We start from the raw sequence: 23,784 nt of genomic DNA on the forward strand, positions 1-23,784 counted from the left end.
GATAGATGCTCCTGACAGCTCATGGCAGGCTCCATGTTTTTCTGTCAAATGTGTCGTCATGTCCTGCCTGCTTCCTGATCACAGAGAAGCTCGTACTGAATAACACAGTGTGCAGTGAATATTAATGAGCCATGTGGCTAGGAACAATAGCTGACTCCTGCAGTGTACTCTGCCCGGAGATTTATCAGTGCTACGCGCTGGACTGATTACAAGCTGCTGTAACGTCTCATTAGCAGCCGAGGGGAGGGTCCCAGAATGCTTTGCAGTATAGTATGCGGCTTGCGTCCTCTTGGGTCTAATTAGCTTTGCTGATAAGCACACATCAAAGGTAAGAGAGATTTTTATCTTCACTAATGCCTTTCTGGCTTCCTTCTAAACTGTTTAACACAGGAGAAGAGGTTTAAATTAGCTTCTGCAGCCTGACAGTTACTCTTTAAAGGAAACCTAAAGTGGGGAATATGGAAGATGCCATAGCTGATGCCCATGTCAAATATGCAGCTTCCCTGGTTGTAGTGATGGCTTTCTGCCTTGAAAGGCTTGTGTACATGTGAAGACATGCTGTATATACAGTACTCGAGTATAAGTCTAGAAATTTAGGTTTGATTCACTTCATAAAAGTATAGGGGTCGACTTATACACGAGTCACGGGCAACACTGAAGACACTGAGTTATGTGAGTACTAATAGTGACATTCCCATTTGCAGCAATTTACCCTGTGGTAAGTGATACTTTGAGGAAAGGAAATGCCAAGAAAACACAGGTCTAAATGTCCTGGCCATAACAATTAACAAGGAATGGGGGAAATACTGGGATGCATAAAAGGGAGTGAATAATTGCAGCACTTGGGGGCCTGGAGGAGGTATTGGCTGCACTTAAGGGAAAGGAGGGGTTAATGGCTGCAATATTGTATGCAGTGCAGTCTTTAACCCCTCCTGAGCCCAAAGTGCAGCCATTAACTTTGCTGGGTAAACTTATACTTGAGTCAATAAAAAATTCCAACTTAAGAGGGTTTAATATTGGAGTCAACTTATACACGAGCTCGACTTGTATTCGAGTATATACGGTAGGTTCCTATATCATGCTTACATCATGCTCACACTGTGTTCTCTCTGCCCAAACTCTAGTGCCTTCTGAACCATGCAGTGCAGGAGCTCCAACTCCATCAGCTGCACACTCATTGCAGGTGTCTGATGTTTACGTATTGAAATATTAGACTGCTATTTGAAAACTAAAAAGAGGAAAATACTAAAAACACCATCTATGGTGGAATCTAGATACAAAGAAAAAGCTACAACAATGTTATAATTTAGTGGTTGACGGAAACCAGCTGTTATCACTTACTGATTTAGCTTGTGGAAGGTTTCCTTCACATGCTTGCTTGGAGAGATCTTGACGTCCAATAAGAAGGCAGACTGATTCTGGCCAATCAGAAGCAGGCTGCTGTCGACACTGGTATATGGCATGCCTTATAGGAAGGGCAACCCCAAAAGGCAGAGATTCCAAATCCCTGAGAGAAAACCCTAAAGCAGAAGATAAGCTAAAATTAATGAACTCCCGGAGGGATTAGAAAACAATGGAACGGCCTTCGGTACTATGGCCAAACAACTATCTCTAATTCTTTGGTCCAGAGTATGTTGTTTCAGAAAATCTTCTTTTGCCCAGGGAGTCACGAGCAAACAGCCTTATCCTTATGAACAGAGGATTCCTTTTGGCATACCTCATGTGCAGATCTAAAATGTGCAACTTCTAATTTCTGATGCTTTAAAGTGAATGGGAACCGCATTTAAAAAAATGAGACAGATACTTACCCAAGGAGAGGAAAGGCTCTGGGTCATATAGAGCCGTCCCGCTCCTCTCCTGGTCCCCTCGTTCCGGGGCTGGCTCGCACAGTAGCAGTATTTGACTAAATTAGTCAAATACTGCTTTACTCCGCGAAGAAGGCTTCAAAAGTCTTCAGGGAGCCCAAGTGCTCCTGAAGAAGGGCGGACCTGTACTGCACCTGCGCAAGCACGCTCTCTTGCACGTTCACGCCTGTGCAGTATGGAGCCGCATGTCTTCAGGAGGACACGGCTCCCGAAGACTTCCAAATACCCTTTCGGTGGGGGATTGAAACGGGGGGGGGGGGGGGGGGAGCCAGCACAGGATAGAGAGCACCGAAAGAGGAGACGGAAGGCTCTATACAACCCAGAGTCTTCCCTCTCCTTAGGTAAGTATTTGCTTCATTTTTTTTTAAAATGCGGTTCCCATTCACTTTAACATAAACAGTAATTACATCTACCTGTAGAACAAGCAATGAAGTTCTGGGGCTCTTAAATACCTCTTTCTTGGACTGCACTTGCTGAGATGGCTGGATCAAGTCGACAATTTGAAATCATTTCTACAATTACTGTAGATTATCTTCTGAACGGTGGAATAATTGATACCTAACGGTTTAGTGAGCTTTTTATTCCATTTCCTTACTCAAACATCTACAGCCTACCTTTGGGAAGGTCTGAGAGATCTCGTTTGACATATGCATAATTATACCAGACTTCTTAACATCAAAAGAGCAAAGGAAATGTTTGACGCTAAGAACCCTAGTTCAAGCTCATAGAAATAAATATAAAATGTCATAAATGCTATTTAAATTGCAGTGCAAATTGTCAATTGCATTGCAAGTTAATAGATTTAGCACAACATAAATTTGTTATACCTGAAGGTCTGGCTCAACATTCCAACTGACAAGCCCACTGCACACAGTATTTTGATGTGGCCACATAGTATTAGGAAAGGGGGTGCCAGTGAGTACATAACCTAACCAAATCCTCCTAGCTAAGACCCGGTTCCCACTGGCACAGATGGAAAACTGATCCGTGAAACAACTGTTCCTTAGAACACCTTCATTTTTAGGAATCAGTTTTCCATCCGTTACCCACCATTCCATTTCGTTAGTGTGCGGTCAATGCGACGCATCCGTAGATCCTGAAAAAAATGCTGCAGACCCAAACTTGCGGTGGAACGGACCAATGTGAATGGATCCATTGGTTAACGACGGATCTCTTCACATCGTTCTTGTTCATTCCATTACGTTCCGCTAAAGCATCAATTTTTTAGGCCAGAACCTGGCCTAAAGCTGACCAGGCTATGACCATTGCTGTGACATTACACAGATGTACAGCAGTAGGAGCACCGTGCTGAATAGTAGAAGCTGGTGACTAAGGTAATATACCACATCTCTAGCTTTTAGAGTTCCTTTCCTTCTTCAACCATTCTGATAAACTCAATGACCCAAAGACATTATTTCCACAACACGGCTCATTTCTACCTGTAGTTCTCTTTGCTTGCTGGACAATTTGTGGCTAATATTTTACAAACTCAACTTCCCCTGTTGCAGAATACATTACAGAAACTCACCTATATTACTCATCCAAACAACCAGCTTTTCAGACAGGTTAGATACTGAAGGGTTAATTTTTAGGCTGTATCTGTGAAAGGAAGTTAAAAGGTAAATTACAAACTCAAACACAAATCCACAACATAAGGATGATGTGTTCTATGATAAGTTCACACCTTCTGTCATCTTCCTGCTGCTGCTTTCTTTGGCCTGAAAACAAACCAAGAAAATGTTTTAAACATATTATAGACATCATAAGGCTGATTTATCAAGTAAGCAATGAGATTTGTTTTAATTACCGTAAACAGAGGTAGTAGCAGTGGAATATTGTACTGTGTTAGCCATCAGTAAAAGCAAGACGTTTTCAATCAAGTGATACCATTTATTGGCTAACTTAGAAGAAAAGGAGTAAGCTTTTGGCCATGAAGCCTTCCTCAGACTCGATTCCTGTATACTCAATATACACAGAATCGAGTCTGTGGCAAAGAGTCCCACTTTAATAGAAAATATATTTGCTTTTTGGTAGCTGTTCCTCTTAAGATTTTTGGGCCTGAGTTGAAAAATCCCCCCCAATGATTTTACCATGAGTAGGATAATACCTGCAGTTATTTTGGTGAGGTATTTTGAAGTCTCACTTGCTACAGCATTTTCATCACCGCGTAGGTACAAAGCAATACTCTGCAACAAAGAATGTAAAAATAGGTCTACAAGCACAGCTGACGGTTCACAAAAGTATATTATGCAAAAGCAGGAGTCACAATAATTCACAATTTAATTTGAAAATAAAATGTAAACTGGAAGTTCCTTGGAGGCTATGTGGTGAAACAAGCAGTTCCTTTCAATTTATTTAAGCACCATTAATATGGTTTATTTAATTGGTCTATAGTGCATGCCAAAATCCTGTGTAAATATATCACGTGTCTTGTATGAAATCATCTGAAAGAATTCTCAGCCTGTTCCTGCTGTTCAAGAATGGCAAATACATTCTTGCTTTATGTAAAGAAAAAATACACTAAAAAGGAATATACAGTAATAGGCTGCAATAAGGCAGCACACATTTTAGACATTTCCTCCCTGTCCTATCCTATAGTGTTAAATATTGTTTAAAGAGTAAAGCAAATGTAAACATTCTTTAGAAACTGGCCTTTATATTCGATGCTATACCAAATATTCCATATTAGCTTTTTTAATTACTTAAAGTGTACCAGAGAAGGAAAAAAGTTTTATACATACCTGGGGCTTCCTCCAGCCCCATGCGCTCCGATCTCTACCACACCGCCGTCCTCAGCCTTCTCTATCGCCGGTACGGGGGCCCGTAACTTCCTCCAGTCGCGGCCAGTCTGCGCAAGAGGAAATGCGCTCTCTATGTATCTCTCCGGTGACCGCTGTAGAGATACGTAGAGGGCGCACTTCTCTTGCACAGAATGCCCACGACTGGCAGAACTAACGGGATCTGATACCGGAGCTGCAGGCAGTGGAGGACGGTGGCGTGGGAGCGATGCGTGCGCATGGGGCTGGAGGAAGCTCCAGGCAGGTATAAAACTTTTTTGTGGTCTCTGGTTTCCTTTATTTTTATTTTTTTATCCAATATTAGTCTGTAGCCAGCAATGCTTTTTTGCAACCATGGCAAGTGTACACTACATGGTGCACAGGAATTTAAAAGTTCTAGATCTAGGTTGGCCCACGACTAGGTCCCAGTGCACAATTTGGGCCCACTTTGTATTTGAGTTCGACACCCCTGCTCTAACTGCAAGATGGGAGGCACAGATGGGATTTTTCAAAGAAGACTGCAGCCTAGAGAACATAAACAGGGAACTTGTACACAGAAATAATAAGCTCTGTAATGGAGTGTCTACACAGGTCTAGGAAAATATGTGTCTGACTTGGAGCTTTTAGTTAGTAAACATCTAATCATTGAGTTACAGATACTTTAAAACAAAACACATCTCACCAGCACAACAAGCTTGCTTCTCTCGCAGATCCCAGGTAAGTATGGGTAAGCAGAAACAGCTTCTCCTTTCAGACAGGAACTCAGCCAGTGATAGATGCTTGGTGGCTCAGCAGCAAAAAAAGAGGGATAATTCATGAATCCAATTTGACCTGCACGATAAACATTTTGAATAACATTTAGAATGGTAAAAATACATGAATGTTTATATGCATACATACACAATGAATACATAGTTAAATAAACGATATTCTTACAATTTTAGGTTTTAAAAGTATTCTAGTGTGAATAGCCCAAAAAACCCAAACAAAAAAATAAAACCCCATGCATGCTGTGCTCTTGCACTTCATGTTGGTTTGATTTGCATATGTTTAAAGTACAACTGTAACAAAAGGGATATAGAAGCTGCCATATTTATTTCCTTTTAAGCAATACCAGTTGCCTGGCTATTCTGCGGATCCTCTGTCTCTAATGCTTTTAGCCATAGACCCTTAACAAGCATGCAGCAGAACAGGTGCTTCTAACACTATTGTCAAGATTAACTGCATGCTTGTTCCTGGTGTTATTAAGACACTACTGCATCCAAATAGCTCAGTGTGGCTGCCAGGGAACTGGTATTGTTTAAAAGGAAATAAATATGGCAGCCTCAATGTCCCCCTCACTTCAGTTCTCCTTTAAAGAGACTCTGAAGTCTCCTGAAAATGAGGTTTTTACTTTAAAAACCTCTTTAACATAATTGCCCCTCCTAAAACGCAGTATCCCCGCGGCTGAAGACTCCATAAATCACCCAAATTACCTGGGGCACATCGCGGGGCTCCTTCCACATTGAGGCAGAGCTTTTTGCTGCAGCTCTGCCTCTACATACGTCCATCAGCGCAGATCGCTGCCTCTCTCCGCCCCTCTCAGTCTTCCTTCACTGAGAGGGGCGGGGGAGAGGCGGCGATCAGCGATTATTGACGCGCATGGAGGCAGAGCTTTGGGCTGTAGCTCTGGGCTTAGGGCAGCAAAATCCACAACCAAGAAAGTCGTGGATTTAGCCATGGGAATTAGGGGTGATTTATGGAGCTTTCAGCCGCAGGGATGCGGCGTTTTAGGAGGAGTCTCTTTATATGCTATACTAGTAGCACTGAACACGTGAGGTTTTACACACTTAAGCAAAGCAAACGTGAACTGAAAATTGTTAAAAGTATTGCAAAGCACTTTTTATTAAAAAGAATACTTTCAGATTACCCTATGGAAGGACCCTTGGATAGCCCCTTTTCATGGTCGAATAGATGGTTTATGCGAAAATCAGAATATGCTAGCCTCCTACCTATTTCAATCTGCCGAAATGACTATTGCAAAGAACTGGAAAGAGACACCTTCAATTTTTTGTGAAGTTAAAACCTGCATGTCGGAGTTTATGGTCAATGAGAAGCTAACTAGTATCCTACGTGATTCACACAGAAAGTTCCTTCAGATTTGGCAGCCTTGGATACAAGTTGAACTCCCAGGCCTAGGCACAGAATTACAGTAGTCACCACATACTGAGTATGCTCTTTTGGACTCCCTTTCCTCCTCTGCTCTCTCTTCTCTTTTCTTCTTACTCTTTCTTCCATTCCTCTACCCCCCCCCCCCCCCCACACACACTTTTATTTCTCTTGAACTGCTATTCACTCCTTTCTCTCCTACCCCTGTGGGTGACGGGTGGGCACACCGAGAGGACGGGATGATTTTTTCCCTTTCCCCTCATCTTTAATCCCTCTCAGGACTACAGGTGGCCCTGCTTGCTGCTGAAACTCCAAGACCAGGGGCTTGTTTGTTTTGTTGTGCTGTTTGTAACGTACATGACTGTCATTCTGACCTACAGTAGTCTCCCCTGTATATAATGCCTCGTGCTGCTGGAGTGCTTTACGTGTCACAATTTTCTGTTTCCATTAGCTGCCCTGCGTGGGATGCATTTCCTGCTCTCATGTACACTTGGTGATATTTGTTTTGTTAAATATTAAATAAAAATATTTAAATCAAAAATAAATCTTTTCATTTCGATTTGCACATGGCTATGATTTTCTAAAACTACAGCTGAAAAAGCTACGTCTGGAATCTGTATTCAGTATAATACAGACTGCATAGAAACTTTTAATCTAGCTGCAGGAGGAATGTGTTGCCAAGAGTGAGAGCCCGTTACGAATGTTCAACTCCTGGACCAATCCACTGAGAGGCAGCAAATTTAGATTGTCCTATATCCAAGTCTTAAGGTGGCCACACACACCATACAATTTTTTAAATATCTGTTCAATTTAAGAATTGCAATCAATTTTTATGACTGATTGTAACATTTCAAAAATCTGACCAATGTACCACACACCTATGTTCAATTTTACCCCAATTATGATAAAAATGACTGGAAACTCAGAGAAAATTGCTAGGGTGTGTATATTAATAAATTGACAATCTAACACACACCATACAATCTTTAGAGAAATTGAAGAAAAATATGTGGCATTCGGGATAGATAAAAATGGAAAAAAAAAAAAACGGGAAATCCGATCGGGTTTTTCAGTCGAATAAAAAAAAAAAAAGCTTTCAATTTTTTCGGGAGATCCGATCGTTTTTATCGAATTGCCGTAAAATCGGATCATTTTATTGTATCGTGTGTGGCCACCTTTAGGTAGGAACCCTGTAAACCAACTTTATCAACCAATATGCTTTCCTTTCTTATACATAAGCAAGCTAAAAAGGGTTGCAATTAAAGCACACCAGAACTGAGAAGAATATGAAGATCATATGTATTTCTTTTTAAACAATGCATATTTCCAGGTTTACCTGCTGAACTACTGTCTCCGATACTCTTGACCATACACCCTGAACAAGCATGCAGTGTAGATAGTTCTGACTTAAAGTGTACCACAGACGATGTAAATTAAACGTTTTTTACATACCTGGAGGGTTCCTCCAGCCCCATCTGCACGGATCACTCCCACGCCGCCGTCCTCAGCCTTCTCTATCTTCTGTACCAGGTCTCGTAACTTCGGCCAGTCGGCACATGCGTAGTGCGCTTTTTCGTATCTCTGCGGCACCTGGGAGCATTCTGCGTCTACTACTGAGAACGGCGGCGTGGGAGCGATCCGTGCAGACGGGGCTGGAGGAGGCCACAGGTATGTATAAAACTTTTACTTTATATCACCTCTGGTTTCCTTTAAGTCGGACTGGATTAGCCACATGCTTGTTCCAGATGCACAGAGCTGAACTGGCTGTCTTTTTCTAAAGAAGAGTGGCTTTTCACTCTGAACTGTAGTTCTATTATGAGTGCACAGCTGTTCGTCCTCTCTTGGGACAGATAGTGCATCAAACTAGTCCCACAAGAGAGCCATGAAACCACAGAACTTACTTGGTTCAATATGACAAGTCTGGTTGGAGTTCCTAAGAAAAGGTGGGAAATCTCTAAAGTAAAAATCTATGTAGGAGTGCAAATTCAAATCCCTGCAAAAGAAACAATAGGCGATTACAAATAAATATGAAAACAGCAAGCACACACATGGCTCTGTAACAAAACAGCACAAGCAAAGTCATGGGAGGACATTGACTGAAATGTCTGCATTTTTTTTCTATACCATTTTAACATGAAGCAAAACAGCTGGAGCGGTTATTCACCTTGCAAGCTGCAGGAGCAAAATGACCAGTGAGCGGACGGCCTCCCTCATTAATGTATTCAATTTAAGCTCTTCATAAGTGAGATGAAGGACATAAAAAATGGCGGGAATGTGGCTGAACAGAAGTGCTGTTGAGTCCAGATTCAAGACTTGATGCTCCTCATCTTTAGGTGGCGGTACATCAAGAGCATCCAACTGCAGAGCTTTGGCCAAGACGTGCAGCTCAACCGTCCGATGGTAATCTGAATGTATCAAATATTCCCAGTCCTAATAAAAACAAATGAACAGATTCATTATATTTTATTACAGCACCTTGTTTAAGTATTCACCTTGTTGGACCCGTGTTGAACTTTGGAAGTTTTAAGAAAACAAAAAGCCTGCAGGGCCCGGCTGGGAAAATTTGGCATAAACTTGCAGCTGTGATTATAGCAAGTACTTAGTAAGCAGGGTGACTATGCACATACATTTAATTTATGGTATGGACTACACAAAGTTTTCTATACCCAGTACCAGTCCTAATCTCAGGACTGTGTGTAATCGGGAGCCAGAAGAATTTTGGGTACCTTCAATCGGAGGCTTCATAAAACCGAGGAGTTGGAGTCGGATGATTTTTGTACCAACTCCACAGTCCTGGTAAGTATTAGACTAAAGGGTCGGAGCAAATTTGGGTACCTGGAGTCGGTGGTTTCATACTGAGGAGTCAGATAATTTTTGTACAGACTCCACCGCCCTGCCCTGCCTAATCTACCCCCTTCCCAATGCTTTACCCTAAAGTCTTCCAATTGCTTGGCCCCAATATCACATTTCAATGTTTTGGTGTGTAATCTTGACCTTCTTACAAGTACCTAACCACTCTGATCCTGAGCCCATGTAGGGATATCCACTACAGAACCATGTTTGTTTTAATGTAGTGCTACCTTAGGGTTTGAAGATCACAGTCATCCATTATTGGCTTTCTCCATTGCATATAGATATTTCTTTAGATGCACTGAATCTTTTAATGATATCATGCATTGTAGACGAAGAAATCATCAATGTCTTTGTATTTTGCACTGAGGAATTAAATACTACACTCTTTGCACATGTTTCAGAGTGGTATACCCCTCCCTACCTTTACTTCTAAGAGACTTAGGTCCGGAACCCACTAACAGCGCTCTTCAAAGCCTTTTGTAAGCACTTGTGATTTGAAAAGCTCTTTATAATGTAATGCTATGGGTGTGATCCCACTTGAGGGATGCGATTTTTAAAAAATTCCCCATAGCATTACATTAGCAAGAACTTTACAAATCAAGCAAGCACCAAGCCTTATGCTTCATACACACTTGAGATAAAAGTCTTTGGAAAAGGCAAGATCACAGGCCAATTTTACCTCATTCCATGTAGTATGAGAGCCATACTCTACACAGTCTATTCTATGGAGCTGAACTCCCCATCAGATAAAATCTTTGCAAGACGCTGCACACAAAGATGCCCGTACACACTCAAAAGATCATTATCTGCAAAAGATCTGTTCCTACAAAATATCCATTCCTGCAAAATGCATTCATACCTATGAGATCTGCAGATCCTCATACACACTTGGTTTAACAGACTTCATCTGCATATCTGGCAATCATCTGCAGATCTGAAAATCCATCCTGGTGGATCTGATCTGCAGATGATCTGCAGATGATTGTCTGTTAAACCAAGTGTGTATGAGGATCTGCAGATATCATAGACTATGAATGCATTTTGCAGGAATGGATCTTTTGCAGGAACAGATCTTTTGCAGATAATGATCTTTTGAGTGTGTACGGGCATCTTTGTGTGCAGCATCCTGCAAAGATTTTTTTCTGATGGGGAGTGCAGCTCCATAGAATAGACTGTGTAGAGTATGGCTCTCATACTACATGGAAGGGGGTAAAATTGGTCTGTGATCTTGCCTTTTCCAAAGACTTTTATCTCAAGTGTGTATGAAGCATTAGTCTATCCGGAATGTTCTTTTTAACCCCAATCAGGTTACTGACCTGTTGCCAATCATCTTAACTAGTTGTGAGAGGTTTTTTTTCCAGCATTATACAAACTCTAATGCTAGGTACACACAAGAAAAAAAGTCTTTGGAAATTCTCAAGCTGAGTACACCCATCAGATAAAACGGTTTGCAAACGAAGGAATTTATCTGTCGCATACGTTTGTCAGGGAGGTTTAAAAGACTGATCTTTCTAAGGGCCCTTTTCCACTACCCTGCGTTTTGCGATCTGATTCTGATTGCTAATAGATCGCAAAAAGCAAGGTATATTAAAACTAATGGAAACGGCAGCAGTGATTTCCATTTGTGTGATCCGATAGCGTTGCTATTTTGGTCCAAGCGTAATCATCGTTCTGCCACGTTTTGGATGCGATTGAGTTCCACTATACTGAGTATAGTAGCTCAATCGCAATGTGGAAATTGAAATGCGACTGCAATCACATTTCATAGTGGAAAAGAGCCCTAAAGATGCTGCACACATACAAAAGATCAGTATCTGCAAAAGATCAGTTCCTGCAAAATACTTTCATAGTCTATTTACTTCCTTCTTTTTCACACATGCCTGTGCACACAAAAAGTAAAAGAGTAACGGTTAGGCATGGAAACCAAATAAAATTCTTTATTTCTATCTGTTGAACATATAAAATGAATGTTGAAAAGGCAATGCCTAATTTCAAAATCAAACTTACTTTTTATTGCAGCTATTAATCCTCACGTCCCCAGCTCTTCTAGTACGCAGAATTCAGCTGCAAAAGAGAAGTAGCAGTGCAGGCTGGGGCGGGGAGTTCTCCTTTATTTTCCTCCCCTTCTCCACAGACACAGCCAGTTCAGCCTGATTGGCTGCAGTCTGTGTCACTCTCCCGCCTACACCTCTCATTGACTGCCTCTCAGTCTGCCACCATCCACCCCCTCCATGCACTCCAGCCAACAGGCATGATCTCCACCGCATTAAGTGGGCACCTCTGTATACAAGGGGACCTCCCGGCCCTGCTACCATTTCCACAGGGATTCCCTGCATGTAAACTCAACCCTATAGCATCCCCGCTCAGCGCGGTCCCGCAGCATTGTAGAGCATAGCGGGGAAGAATATATGCAGCGCACACAGACTCACCTCAACATGGTTCCAGGAGATGGAGCTGCATTTATTCTTCCCCACTAAGCGCTGTAATGCTGCAGGACGAGCGGAGATGCTGCAGGGTTGAGAGTCAATGCAGGGGGAATCCCTATGGATACGGCAGCAGGGCTGGGGGGGTTCCTATGGATGCAAATGCTATTGCTGTGAGAAGGAGGGGGGGGGGGGGGAGTAAGGGAGAGATGGCCCCTGCCAGCAAACAGAATTCTCTCAATTTACCTTTTTCTATTTTATAAAATTCACTGAAATCAACATGTGGACAGTGCAATACATCAATCATGTAAGTAGAGCCTGTATTTATCTATTTATATATGTAGTTTTTTTATCTGGCATAGTATGGCTGACAGCTCCTCTTTAAGAGATATCTGCAGATCACATACACACCTTGTTTAATGAACAATCATCTGCAGATCAGATCCACCGTGATGGATCTGAAAGATTGAGAGACAAATATCTTTTGTTGCTATCTTTGGAGGTCGTTTGTGAAATTTTTTACAAAGATTATCTGCAGATTATCTTTGATCTTTCAGTTTTCATAGACTTATCTTGTGTGTACCCAGCTTCAGTATTCGAAATCTGCTGGCCCACATACAACATGGAGGTGATAAAATTGGTCAGTGATTGGCCAATTATAATTGAAAGTGTGTGCTTAGCTTAGGGCCCATTTTCTACAGGTAGCTGGACTGCGCACTCAGCAAGCTGTTACCAAGCAGCAGTGAGAAGTTACCAGGCAGCAGCAAGCAGTTCTGAGCAGTTGTCAGCTGCTTGTGTGAAAGGGCTCTTAGTCTTCTGACCCAACTTTTTTGAAACATGGTGCTGCCATCAAATTCACAATAAGCATTTATTTGTCATAAAACAAACTTTTCGAAAGTTCTCTTTTGACCTACTTTCAATAATAAATCACTTTCTTTTTTAGGTCCATTTTACACAGCACCCCGAGTTTCTTGTTAAGGAAGTTGTAGGAAAAAAATAAAAATTTAAGGTACAGGAGGAAAATTCTAAATAAAAAAATGTCACATTCATCAGTAAATGATTTTGCCTTTTACCTCATCAGAGCCAGTTTCTGATGGCCGAGCCTTCTTAGGAGCAATCACAGGTGACAGTGAGCCTTCAAAATCAAGCTATTGAAAAGTAAGAGAGAGATGATATAACAACAAACAATACATTGCACAAAAATATCAGCAGAACAAAGAAAAACCTGCTGCAGCTAACCGTAAATAGTATAATGGTGTACTTGTAGACAAACCAGGCAGGCACAGGATTGATCACTTTTACTATACAATCCATATACAGGACATCAGTTCCATACGGACACAGCAATTTAGGAATTCTCTCAGTCAAGATGGCATGAAGCAGCAATTCCACAGTTTTGAAGATCCCAGGCAGATAGCTATTGCATGCAGAAAGCAGAGTATAATGTAGGTTTTGTGTTTCTAGTTATGCAGCAGTCACTGAGGGCTATCAACTCATTGCACTGACAATGCAAAAGGATTTACAAGGAAAAGTGAATGTGTTGCTGATGAATATTTGTGATGACTTCTACTGCTATACACCTTTCTTACATTTTTTATATGTCCCATATGCATCTCATGGCAGATAAATCATTCAGGTATAGGTTCACCCCACACTGAAGCTATATCCCCCTCTTTGTGCCTGTAATGAGTGTTGGTGTGTACTTTAGTCCAGTAGTTATTGGAGCTCTGCACATCTATGCAAAAAAAAAAATCATTCAGGTATGAGTTGAAAGCGCTGCCATTCCTCCTGCTGTGTGAATTGAATGTAAGTATACTAGTGGCCAGCTGCATTAACGGTTTCAAAATCACTTCAAAAAGCTTTAGATTAGAATTAGTACACAATTTACATCTGCTTTGCATTCACGGCGTGTATTTAGTTCCAGAGCGGCTCTGCATTGCCTTTGTAGGCTTGCAATCAGATACATCCATGAGCGCTGTCACCAGTCTGTATGTTTGTCCCATATGCGAGCTTACAAAAAGTGACTGGTGATCTTCTGGTAGATGGGCGACGGCAAACTAGTCTGGTGAAGTTATTTCTTGACACTTGCAGAAATGAAAACCAGTTTATGCACTCTGGTTGGATTGGTTAAATTACCTGGAGCTACCACCAGCTCATCGCTTGGATACTGTGCCTCCACAGACTAGATAAGAGGTAAATGCCATGTAACATCAAGAGAACATGTAGGCACCAGTAAAATGCAAAACCACTGTTTATTCTTAGCATCCAGTAAAAACAGACAGTACAGTGTTTATTCTTCACCCTCCCCGGTGAAGTATACAAGGCCTTTATCCCCGCTGCAGCGTCACTGAGCGGTCCGCGATGATGCATCCTTAATGCGATATAAGGTCGACCGGATGATCCCTTTGCTGGGTGTACCAGGCAAGGGTGAGGTATAAACACGGTACAGTACTGTGTGTTTTTACTGGATGCTAAAAATAAACACAGCGGTTTCGCATTTTACAGGTGCCCACATGTTCTTGATGTTAAATGGAATAGTTCTTTATATTGTCCCTACACTTGCAGGTCTCCAAAAGAGATGTAGTCTCACAAGTTTTCTTGACATGTGCCAGTGGGATACTAAAGGTAGCCACTAACGGTCCAATTTCTAGCGAAAAACCGTTCGAGCGATCAGAAATTCTGATGGGAATTGAAATATTGTAATAAATCATTCACTACACCATCAACGAACCAATCTTTACTTCCTATCTATCACAACCAACAAGAAAACCCAAATTTTGGTTGGACGAAAATTCATTCGGGCAACATTTTTTTCCACTCGTTCATAATCGATTGTGTCCACCAATGGAGATTATTTACAACGAATCCGATCAGAATTTCTGATCACTTGAACGATTTTTCGCTAGAAATTGGACCGATAGTGGCCACTTTAAGAATCACCAAGCCCGATCTTATGGAACTGATATATAGCAGTCTGCATCATAGGAAAGGGCTGGAAGCTGAAATTGTGGTTTGTATAAAAGCTTATTCAAAGGTTAGAAAAGCCACAATTTGTTTTCAGTGAGGTCAAAGCATGAAGCAGGAATACTTCCAGAGAATTTAAAACACTTTATATAAATAAATAAATAAAGCAGCAGTCCTGTTGTGTAAGGGAGTGCGGATGCATCATCATGAAATGCTAGAAAATCTACATTGATTAAACATTAGAAAATCTACATTGATTAAACATAACTGGCCCCAGACACAACATTGAGTGATCGTATATGGCTAAAACAGTGACAACAGATATTTGCACCCTCTAGTGGCTACACAACTGGATGGAATACTCTGAAACAATCCCTACAAAAAGCATGTAAAAAAAATAAATTCTAAAATATTTTCAGGCAAAAGAGGTTACTTAATTCAAAACTGCAAACCTACCCTATTAAAAAGGTAAAGAGAGTGACAATTGCACTATGTTTTTAGAAATGCATGCAAGATCTACAAATGAATCTACAAGAATCCCACATCTTTCTTTGTTGCAAAGTGATCTAATCCTGTGAACAACAGTTGTACAGCACTTACATTGTGAGTCCAGGACAGCTTATCTGTGTTATAACCCATCATGTTCAGGAGGCAAGTGACAAACAGATTCCACTCCGAGTGATTACTGGGTCCTCCAGGGGCATTGTGGCAGTTATACCACTTTACCAGCATCTGAACAGCTATTTCTTTCGGTAGAATGTATTTAATGGCTTGAAGACACTTCTTAACTGAAAAGGAAAAAAAAATATATTCCTGTATTTTTCAGACCATAAGACGCACAAACTGGGGTGAAAGAGTCAGTGACTTATGGTATAAATATACATAATCGGACTAGTAACTACAGAGTGATGCCCTCACCTCCGTCCTGTGTCAGATGCTGTGTCTGATTGCACCTACACCAGCACGTATTGTTCAAGACGCTCCTTCTCCGTGACCCCAGCACGTGTGTGCCGAAAGGTCAGAGTGCTGTGGTTTCCTTGTGTGGCTGACGCAGCTCTGTGACAGCTGTAGCGGACATGAGTGCCACAGTCTTAGTGTGAGCAGAGTCCCTCCCATCTTCAAGCTGCTCCACACTCTGCTGCTTCGGCTCTCCACACAGCCTCACACCCAGGGCTCCCTGCTGACACACCTGACTCAGCATGAGGCAGCTAAACTACTGTTACGAGCGCTATTGTCTCAACCATCTTGCTCAACCTAGGTGTGTGCCTGGTACACTAGTAGTCCCCATCCCACACCACTGTGATTGCTGGCACTAACGAAGAGCTATACTGTTTAATCTAATCCAGTCTGCAAAGTTCCCTCCACCAGCCAAAACATACACGTGCAGACACGACAGCTGGATCTATTCCTACAGCACAGTTGACCAGCTGTCCAGTACTCTGATCAGCTGTACCAGCCACTTACCACCTTGGATGGACTTCTATAGATGTCGGCACTCCAACTACAAAGTATGGTAACTGTCTAAACTGAACACCACTCCTGTCAGTGTAACTGTCGGGCATAAAATCAAAAATCAATTCTTTATTTTTATCTGGTAAACAAGTAATAAGGATGCTAACCAGGCAATCCAAAAGTTAAAATCACTATTAACTTTTCTTGTTTATAAATGATCATTCCCCAGTGCACCTGACTCTTATTTGTTACGTTGCCGCAAAATGGAAGTTGCAGGGCATGCTGGGTTGTCTTTTTTTGCTTCTTTATTTCCCCTCAGACTTAACTAATGTGCAGAAGCAAAAATGGACAACCCAGCATGCCCTGCAACTTCCTTTGTGCGGCAACGTACCAAATAAAAGTCAGGTAAACTGGGGAATGATCATTTATAAACAAGAACAGTAAACTTTTGGATTGCCTGATTAGCATCCTTATTACTTGTTTACCAGATAAAAATAAAGAATTGATTTTTGATTTTATGCCCGCAGTTACACTTAAAAGCTAAAACTCTAATAAGCTCAACTGTGCACCACTTATCAGTTGGAACATGAAGACTGCCCCTATCTAACCAGTGAAACTCATTTTAGATTGGGATTGGGGCGGGGGGAGGAGAGAGAGCACGCCGGCTGTCCCAAAATCTACTGCCGCAACTGCCGACACCCAACTGTCCCCTTTTGAGCGAAATCTTTACAGCCTACACGATCAATAAATTTCATCTAGAAATCAAAATTACGATATGGTGGGCATGAGGAAGCATTGATCTCTGGCAGGATCACTTAAAATGATCTAATCTGCTAAGCATATCGATTTTTTTTCTTTCTGCAGGGGTCAAACTAGTTAAAGGAAGCTTCAGTCCACAGAAATGGAGCCAGTCAGTTTAAAACAAATACCAAATTGAACCAAGTTATTCATCCCATGGATAATGCATGAAAGTGATAAAGGCACAATTGTAAAACTCCACTGATGAAGAGCAAGAGATTACTGGAAAGCCGAGGAGTAGCCTCCTACTAATAAATCCTCCTACTGCAGTAATGCAGTATTTCAGAGCAGTCATTGGTGCAATCCTACTAGAAATGAGTGGCAATCAATAACCAGGGTCTTTATTAAACAGAATCCCAAGTATAAACTCATTACCAGGGCCACAGGGAAAGCTGCAGGAGGAGGGGCTAAAACAATTTCAGGTTCAAGAGCCCATTTAAGATATAAACTATAGTCTATATAGGAAACTTACCTAATTCAGAGGTAGCAATGTCTGGAATGGTTATTCTAGCCATAGATGCATTTGTCATTTCCTGAGCAAAAAAACACAAATGTTAAGAAATCTCATTCAGGCAACGGCACTTTCCTATTACAAAAATGTAAAACATTCCTACAAAAAGTTCTAAGCATCTACACCAAATTACAGAGACTTGTCAGTCACATTTTCATATGAAGTATTATTGGCGAAGACACTGAACAGGATCATTATTTATAACTTATAACAATAGCAGCAGCAATCAAATAGCACCAAAAGAAAGCTGCATTAGTGACAAGAAAAGGAGGTAAAACTCATTTTGGTGGTAAGTTGTATGACCGAGTAATAAACCATTAAAGCTGCACAGTGCAGCGGGGGGGGGGGGGGGGTGTTAAAGGGGAACTGAAGTAAGAGGTATACGGAGGATGCCATATTTATTTCCTTTTAGTCAATACCAGTTGCCTGGCAGGCCTGCTGGTCTATTTCGCTGCAGTAGTGTCTGAATAACACCAGAAACTAGCATGCAGCTAGTCTTGTCAGATCTGACTTTAAAGTCTGAAACACCTGATCTGCTGCATGCTTGTTCAGGGGATATGGCTAATAGTATTAGATGCAGAGGATCAGCAGGGCTGCCAAGCAACTGGTATTGATTAAAAGGAAATAAATATGGCAGCCTCTGTATACCTCTTACTTTAGTTCCCCTTTAAAGGGGATTGGGGAATTTGATAGAATCGATTTCTGATCGATTCTATAGAATTAATCGATCGATGGCTCAAATCGACCAGTGTATGGGCCCCTTTAGCCTGCTTTAAATTTCTTAATAACTTTATCCCTGAATGTCTGGTGTGTTCTTTGGACTTCGTGGTGTTGTTGCTCCCAATATTCTAGAGGTCGTCACAGAGCAGCTGTATTTATACTGACATTAGATTACACACAGATGCACTTTATTTAGTCATTAGCACTTATCAGGCAATGTCTATGGGCAAATGACTGCACTCAGACCATAGGGGGCTGAATAATTACGCACACGCCACTTTGCAGTTATTTATTTGTAAAAAATGTTTGGAATCATGTATGATTTTCGTTCCACTTCTCACGTATACACCACTTTGTATTAGTCTTTCACGTGGAATTCCAATAAAATTGATTTAGGTTTGTGGCAGTAATGTGACAAAATGTGGAAAACTTCAAGGGGGCCGAATACTTTTGCAAACCACTGTATGTAAACATATACAATTAAGAAGTACGTTTCTTCCTGAGTAAAATGAGCCATGAATTGCTTTTGTCCTATATTGCTGTCACTTATAGTAGGTAGTAGAAATCTGACTAACCCATCTCCTCATGGGGGTTCACAGGGATTTCTTTATCTTAAAAATTCACTTAGTGAATGGCAGTTGCTCCGTCCAACTTCCAAAACAGTGTACGGTGAGCAGGGAGGCTGTTTAGAATCTTAAATTTTAAAGAGAACCTGTACTGAGTAAAAATATTTAAAATGAACACGAGGTAACTTCAAATGAACGTTACATAGTTACCTTGCCATCAGTTCCTTTCAGAAGCTCACCATTTTCTTCTGACAATGATCCCTTCCAGTTCTGACAACATTTTGTCAGAACTAAAATATATCAGTTGCTGTCAGTAAAATATCAGTTTCTGTCAGTTATAGCTGAGAGGAAAACTGATGTACCAGGTAAATGTTAATGTTTCCCTATGGCTCAAGTGGGCGATGTTACATGTTGTTTAACAGTGTATTGACCAGAAAGCTGTTATGGGTAATGGCCATTTCCAAAATGGAGGAAGGAAAATTCCCTTGATCACAGTGAACAAAGAGGACGCGGGACAGGAGAAAGACACTGAGGAGTAGACTACATGGAAGGTAAGTATGACTTGTGTATGCTTATTTTGACTTTTAATTTTCAGTTCAGGTTTTCTTTAAGATTTTCGCGACAATTCCTCTTTAAGTGGTTAGGTAGAAACAAGGACAGTGGAAACACAGAAATGCCGATAGAAGTCAGTGGCAATATTTAAAGGGAAGGTCCAAGCAAAAAAAAAAATGAGTTTCACTTACCTGGGGCTTCTACCAGCCCCATGTAGCCATCCTGTGCCCTCGTGGTCACTCACTGCTGCTCCAGTCCTCCGCTGGCAGCTTTCTGACCTCGGAGGTCAGGGCCGCATTGCATACATTTTTACGCATTCCAGCTAGTGCAGGAACAAAAATGTATGCGTTGCACCACTAACGCGTAAAAATGTATATGTTAATGTTCCTGCACTAGCGGGAATGCGTAAAAATGTACGCAATGCGGCCCTGACCTCCGAGGTCGGCAAGCTGCCAGCGGGGGACTGGAGCAGCAGTGAGTGACTATGAGGGCACAGGATGGCTACATGGGGCTGGTAGAAGCCCCAGGTAAGTGAAACTCATTTTTTTTTTTTTGCTTGGACCTTCCCTTTAAAGGGTTAAATAGATTTTTTTTTTAAATTCTGTAACCACAGATAACAGGTCACAAGTCATTTTTTCAGAAATCTGGGGAGTCGTATAAATCTCTGTTCCAAGTGTACCACTACAAGGAAAGAACATCCCCGATCACATAATTGGAAGAAAATAAGCCATTTCTTTTCATATCCTATTATTTGTCAATCCTGATGGTACCATTCTGTGTGTTTACCTTGACAAAGGGGACCCCTCGGGGCCACGAAACGAATCGTTGGTTATGGAATGGAATTGTGTCACGTTTTTTGAATAAAACAGCAGACTTGGTCTACATATGAGTGAGCGGACCTTCTGGATTTATCATTTTCTGATATGAGGTGTAGCCAGGATTACCGTTCTCATGGCCTCTCATACTCTATTCACCAGCTATGACTAATACCCCCCCACTCACATGGACCCCCCCACCCCGCTCCCCCCCCAACTTATAAGGCCTTTACCACCTGTGCTTCCTGATTTCTTTCACTACTCCACTGTTAAATAGTCATGTGGCACAGGTCTGCTTTCTTCCAGTGCTCAAACTGCAGCCCTCTCTGTACAGGACAGCTGGAGACTGCACACGATTAGTTTCCTCAACAAAAGAGAAATTTAGTTTCCAGAACATTAGGATGGCTGGGTTGTCCTAATAAAAAAAAATATACTAACACAGCAAGACATATAAAAGAGCATTCTAAAGTTTATTTATACTCAAGCCGAATTCCAAAAATTCTGTTTCAGCAAATAATTAACGTGTACCCAAGGCGGTGCAGCCGGTGGACAGATGGGACACAGAGGAATGTTCTCTGCCTCATGTCATGCCTCTGTGTGTCCCCCACCGCCGCGCTATAACCCCCTGAAATTGCCGACATTGATTGTCACTAATCTCAAGGGGAAAGGAGGAGAGTGATTCCCTGCTGAAAACGCCCACTGGGGGTGTTCTTGCAGCTGTCTCTTCCTGCACGCTATGAGAGACAACACAGTCTCTCAGAGCGTTGTTGTGACCCAGGGGTCACACAAGTGAAAGTGGGCCATTGCGGCCCACAGGAGCGGCGTTTTTTTGCGGCTACCTGATCTGCTCAGCCCTGCGGATCAGGTAGCCATTTTTTTTTTTTTTTGAGCCCACTTCGGGCTCTCTTTAAAGCAAGAAAAAATATGTTTTATAACAAGTTGAAATATCCATTTAACTTGTGGGATACATGTATTTTCTTTTCCGTAGAGTTCCCCTTTTAGCTCATAATGGAGTACCTTTACCTAATATAACAATGAATAAAATTGCTTATGTTTGCTCATAGTAAAAGCTTATGTTATCCTGATGTATACTCTTACATTTATCAGTGATGCCAGTGTCTTTCCTACTGGCAGGGAGGTGAATCACCATGGATTGAAGCAGCTCTTACACCAGGCCTGGGCAAACTACAGCCCGTGGGCCGGATTCAAATGTGCATTCTGATCCTTTTTACTTTTCCATAGCAATGTAGGCGTCATGTGACCTGCCATCATTATGCACCAGCATGTCACATGACTCCCCGTCACCATGGAGAGCGCCGCTGGAATAAGCGATTGGATGAGTTACACCCAATCATTCCTAGCCGCAGAAGTCTGAAGGGAGGAAGAAAAGGAGGGAGACACAGACTACATCGGGCCGCATTCAAGTGGAATGTAGGCCAATTTAAAAAAAAAATACAACTTTGCCCACCCATGTTTTACACAGACAAATACAAGCTCTACAATGAGTGCCTACACACAACTAGGATATTATCAGTGACTAGCATGGCATTTAACATAGCAACATCAGAGAAATTCTGAAATGTGTTTACAAGCTAGACTGGTTTAAAGTGAAATTTCATTTACACGAAAAAAAAAAATTTCACAAGTGTTCTAAACTCGGCAGCAACACTAAGGTTTGAACCAGTCCTCTGAGCGATGCGCTCCGATTTGCACTCCTGTCTACCGATGGGATCTAATAAAAAATCAACTGGCATAAAGAACACACTACAATAACTTACCAGTGTCAGTCTGTTGTACACAGGATCTCGAACAGAGTGGATATATGTTCCAAACTGGAGAAAAGTGCAGTCATCTAAATAATTAGACTCATGAAGCCTAGTGGAATCCCGCAGCTCGGGAACTGGAGATGGTAAAGCCCCCTGTGAAGAACAAAAGCCCATTACTAAAGAACAAAGACATAAAAATGTCAGAAAACTACAGCCTGGATGTGACCCACCACCACCCAGTCCATACAGCTGAGGTGTTGGTTCCATAAATGTATAATGCTGACAGCTACTTTCATTGTAACGCTTGTTCAAAACCTAAGCAACGGGAATAAAAGATTTCTTGTGGGGTTCATATTCAATACAAATGAAAACAGATTTCAAGCTATTCCCTTTAGACCCCCCCCCCCTCAATTTGTATCATGCTGTATAGAAAATGTCTACAAGATATTTTCAGGTCTCTCCAGAGGTGTTTGGAAGAGTTTAAGGCCAAGCTCTGACTGTTGCTCAAGGACATTCAGAGTTGTACCTAAGCAACTCCAGTGCTGCCTGTGCTAAGTGGCAATGTGGATGCAATGCTGTTTAGCATTGAGAGAGATGTATTCATTACCTTTTGTCAGTCATAAAAGCATTAAAAAATTGTGATTTCTGTTCAAATCTAAGGCTACGTTCAAATTTGATACTTTATGTGCTTAACAACATTGCTTTCTGGAAGGAAGAGCGCATAGACTAACCTTTAGCTACTGCATGCTTACTTTCTACCTACTATTTTTTGCCTCACCTGGTGTATCAAGACTGAGACTCCTTTTACAAGCATGTCCACTGTCGCTTATGCTCAGTAGTTGCCGACGTGTGAATGGTGTGCTAGCGTGTTTGCGGTTGTGTTGTGGCGGGGTGGCCATCCCATGTGTTTTTTATATGTTTTATAATCCTTCTACTGTTTCTACAATCAATAAAATTAGATATATTTCGAGATATTGATCTTTATGTTTTGTACTGAATCGGGAGTACATGCTCCACCATATGTTTACACGGCCCCCTTTGTGATTATTTTTACTCTGGGTGGTGCAGTACTCTCTATATATTGGATGTAATTTGTACATAATTATAGGTCCAGGTGTTAATCATCCCCTGGCTAGTGAAGACCCTGTTAAGGAGGGGTTAAAAGGAGTTATTTCAATAGACTCTGGGGTGACTCTTGGGCCTATATAGGTGGACCTTTCAAGTGTATTGAAGGATTTTACAGTGGGACTCACTCGTCACACAGGTAGAGAGTGATTGTGCGCAGTCCGTGGGGGCTAGGGACGCACATCAGGCAATCAATACGGGCTTTAGAAAGTTGGAACGGCTATATGAAAAGAAATCACGAGCATGGTGGAATATCAAATATAACAAAGAATACATTAATGACCATTTTTCTCCTTTATGGTTAAGAATTCAGGTCTTTCCACATCGGAGGAATCTGAGTGTAGAGTTCAAAAGGAAGTGGGAGGCCAATTTTGAAAATTGTGCACATGTCTGCCTGTCATTGATGAACGATCTCGATGAAGCAGAGTTAATAGTCCTGGACAGAGAAA

The 23,784-nt window shown here is 41.6% G+C and overlaps 1 protein-coding gene across 2 annotated transcripts in view; it reads right to left on the bottom strand.

Annotated features, from left to right (window-relative positions):
- Positions 1-23,784, bottom strand: part of ANAPC1 (anaphase promoting complex subunit 1) — a 160,915-nt gene that overhangs the window by 102,608 nt on the left and 34,523 nt on the right. For both annotated transcript variants that reach the window (XM_068232285.1, XM_068232284.1), the window contains 11 exons: positions 22,223-22,363; positions 17,753-17,813; positions 15,631-15,818; positions 13,140-13,214; positions 8,955-9,220; positions 8,692-8,783; positions 5,325-5,473; positions 3,973-4,051; positions 3,550-3,583; positions 3,394-3,464; positions 1,342-1,520 (listed from right to left, as the gene is read on the bottom strand). In XM_068232285.1, coding sequence (XP_068088386.1) covers positions 1,342-1,520; positions 3,394-3,464; positions 3,550-3,583; positions 3,973-4,051; positions 5,325-5,473; positions 8,692-8,783; positions 8,955-9,220; positions 13,140-13,214; positions 15,631-15,818; positions 17,753-17,813; positions 22,223-22,363 — 1,335 coding nt within the window. The remainder of the gene's footprint in view (positions 1-1,341; positions 1,521-3,393; positions 3,465-3,549; positions 3,584-3,972; positions 4,052-5,324; positions 5,474-8,691; positions 8,784-8,954; positions 9,221-13,139; positions 13,215-15,630; positions 15,819-17,752; positions 17,814-22,222; positions 22,364-23,784) is intronic.

Source organism: Hyperolius riggenbachi, chromosome 4, assembly GCF_040937935.1.
Source record: "Hyperolius riggenbachi isolate aHypRig1 chromosome 4, aHypRig1.pri, whole genome shotgun sequence".
Taxonomy (NCBI): domain Eukaryota; kingdom Metazoa; phylum Chordata; class Amphibia; order Anura; family Hyperoliidae; genus Hyperolius; species Hyperolius riggenbachi.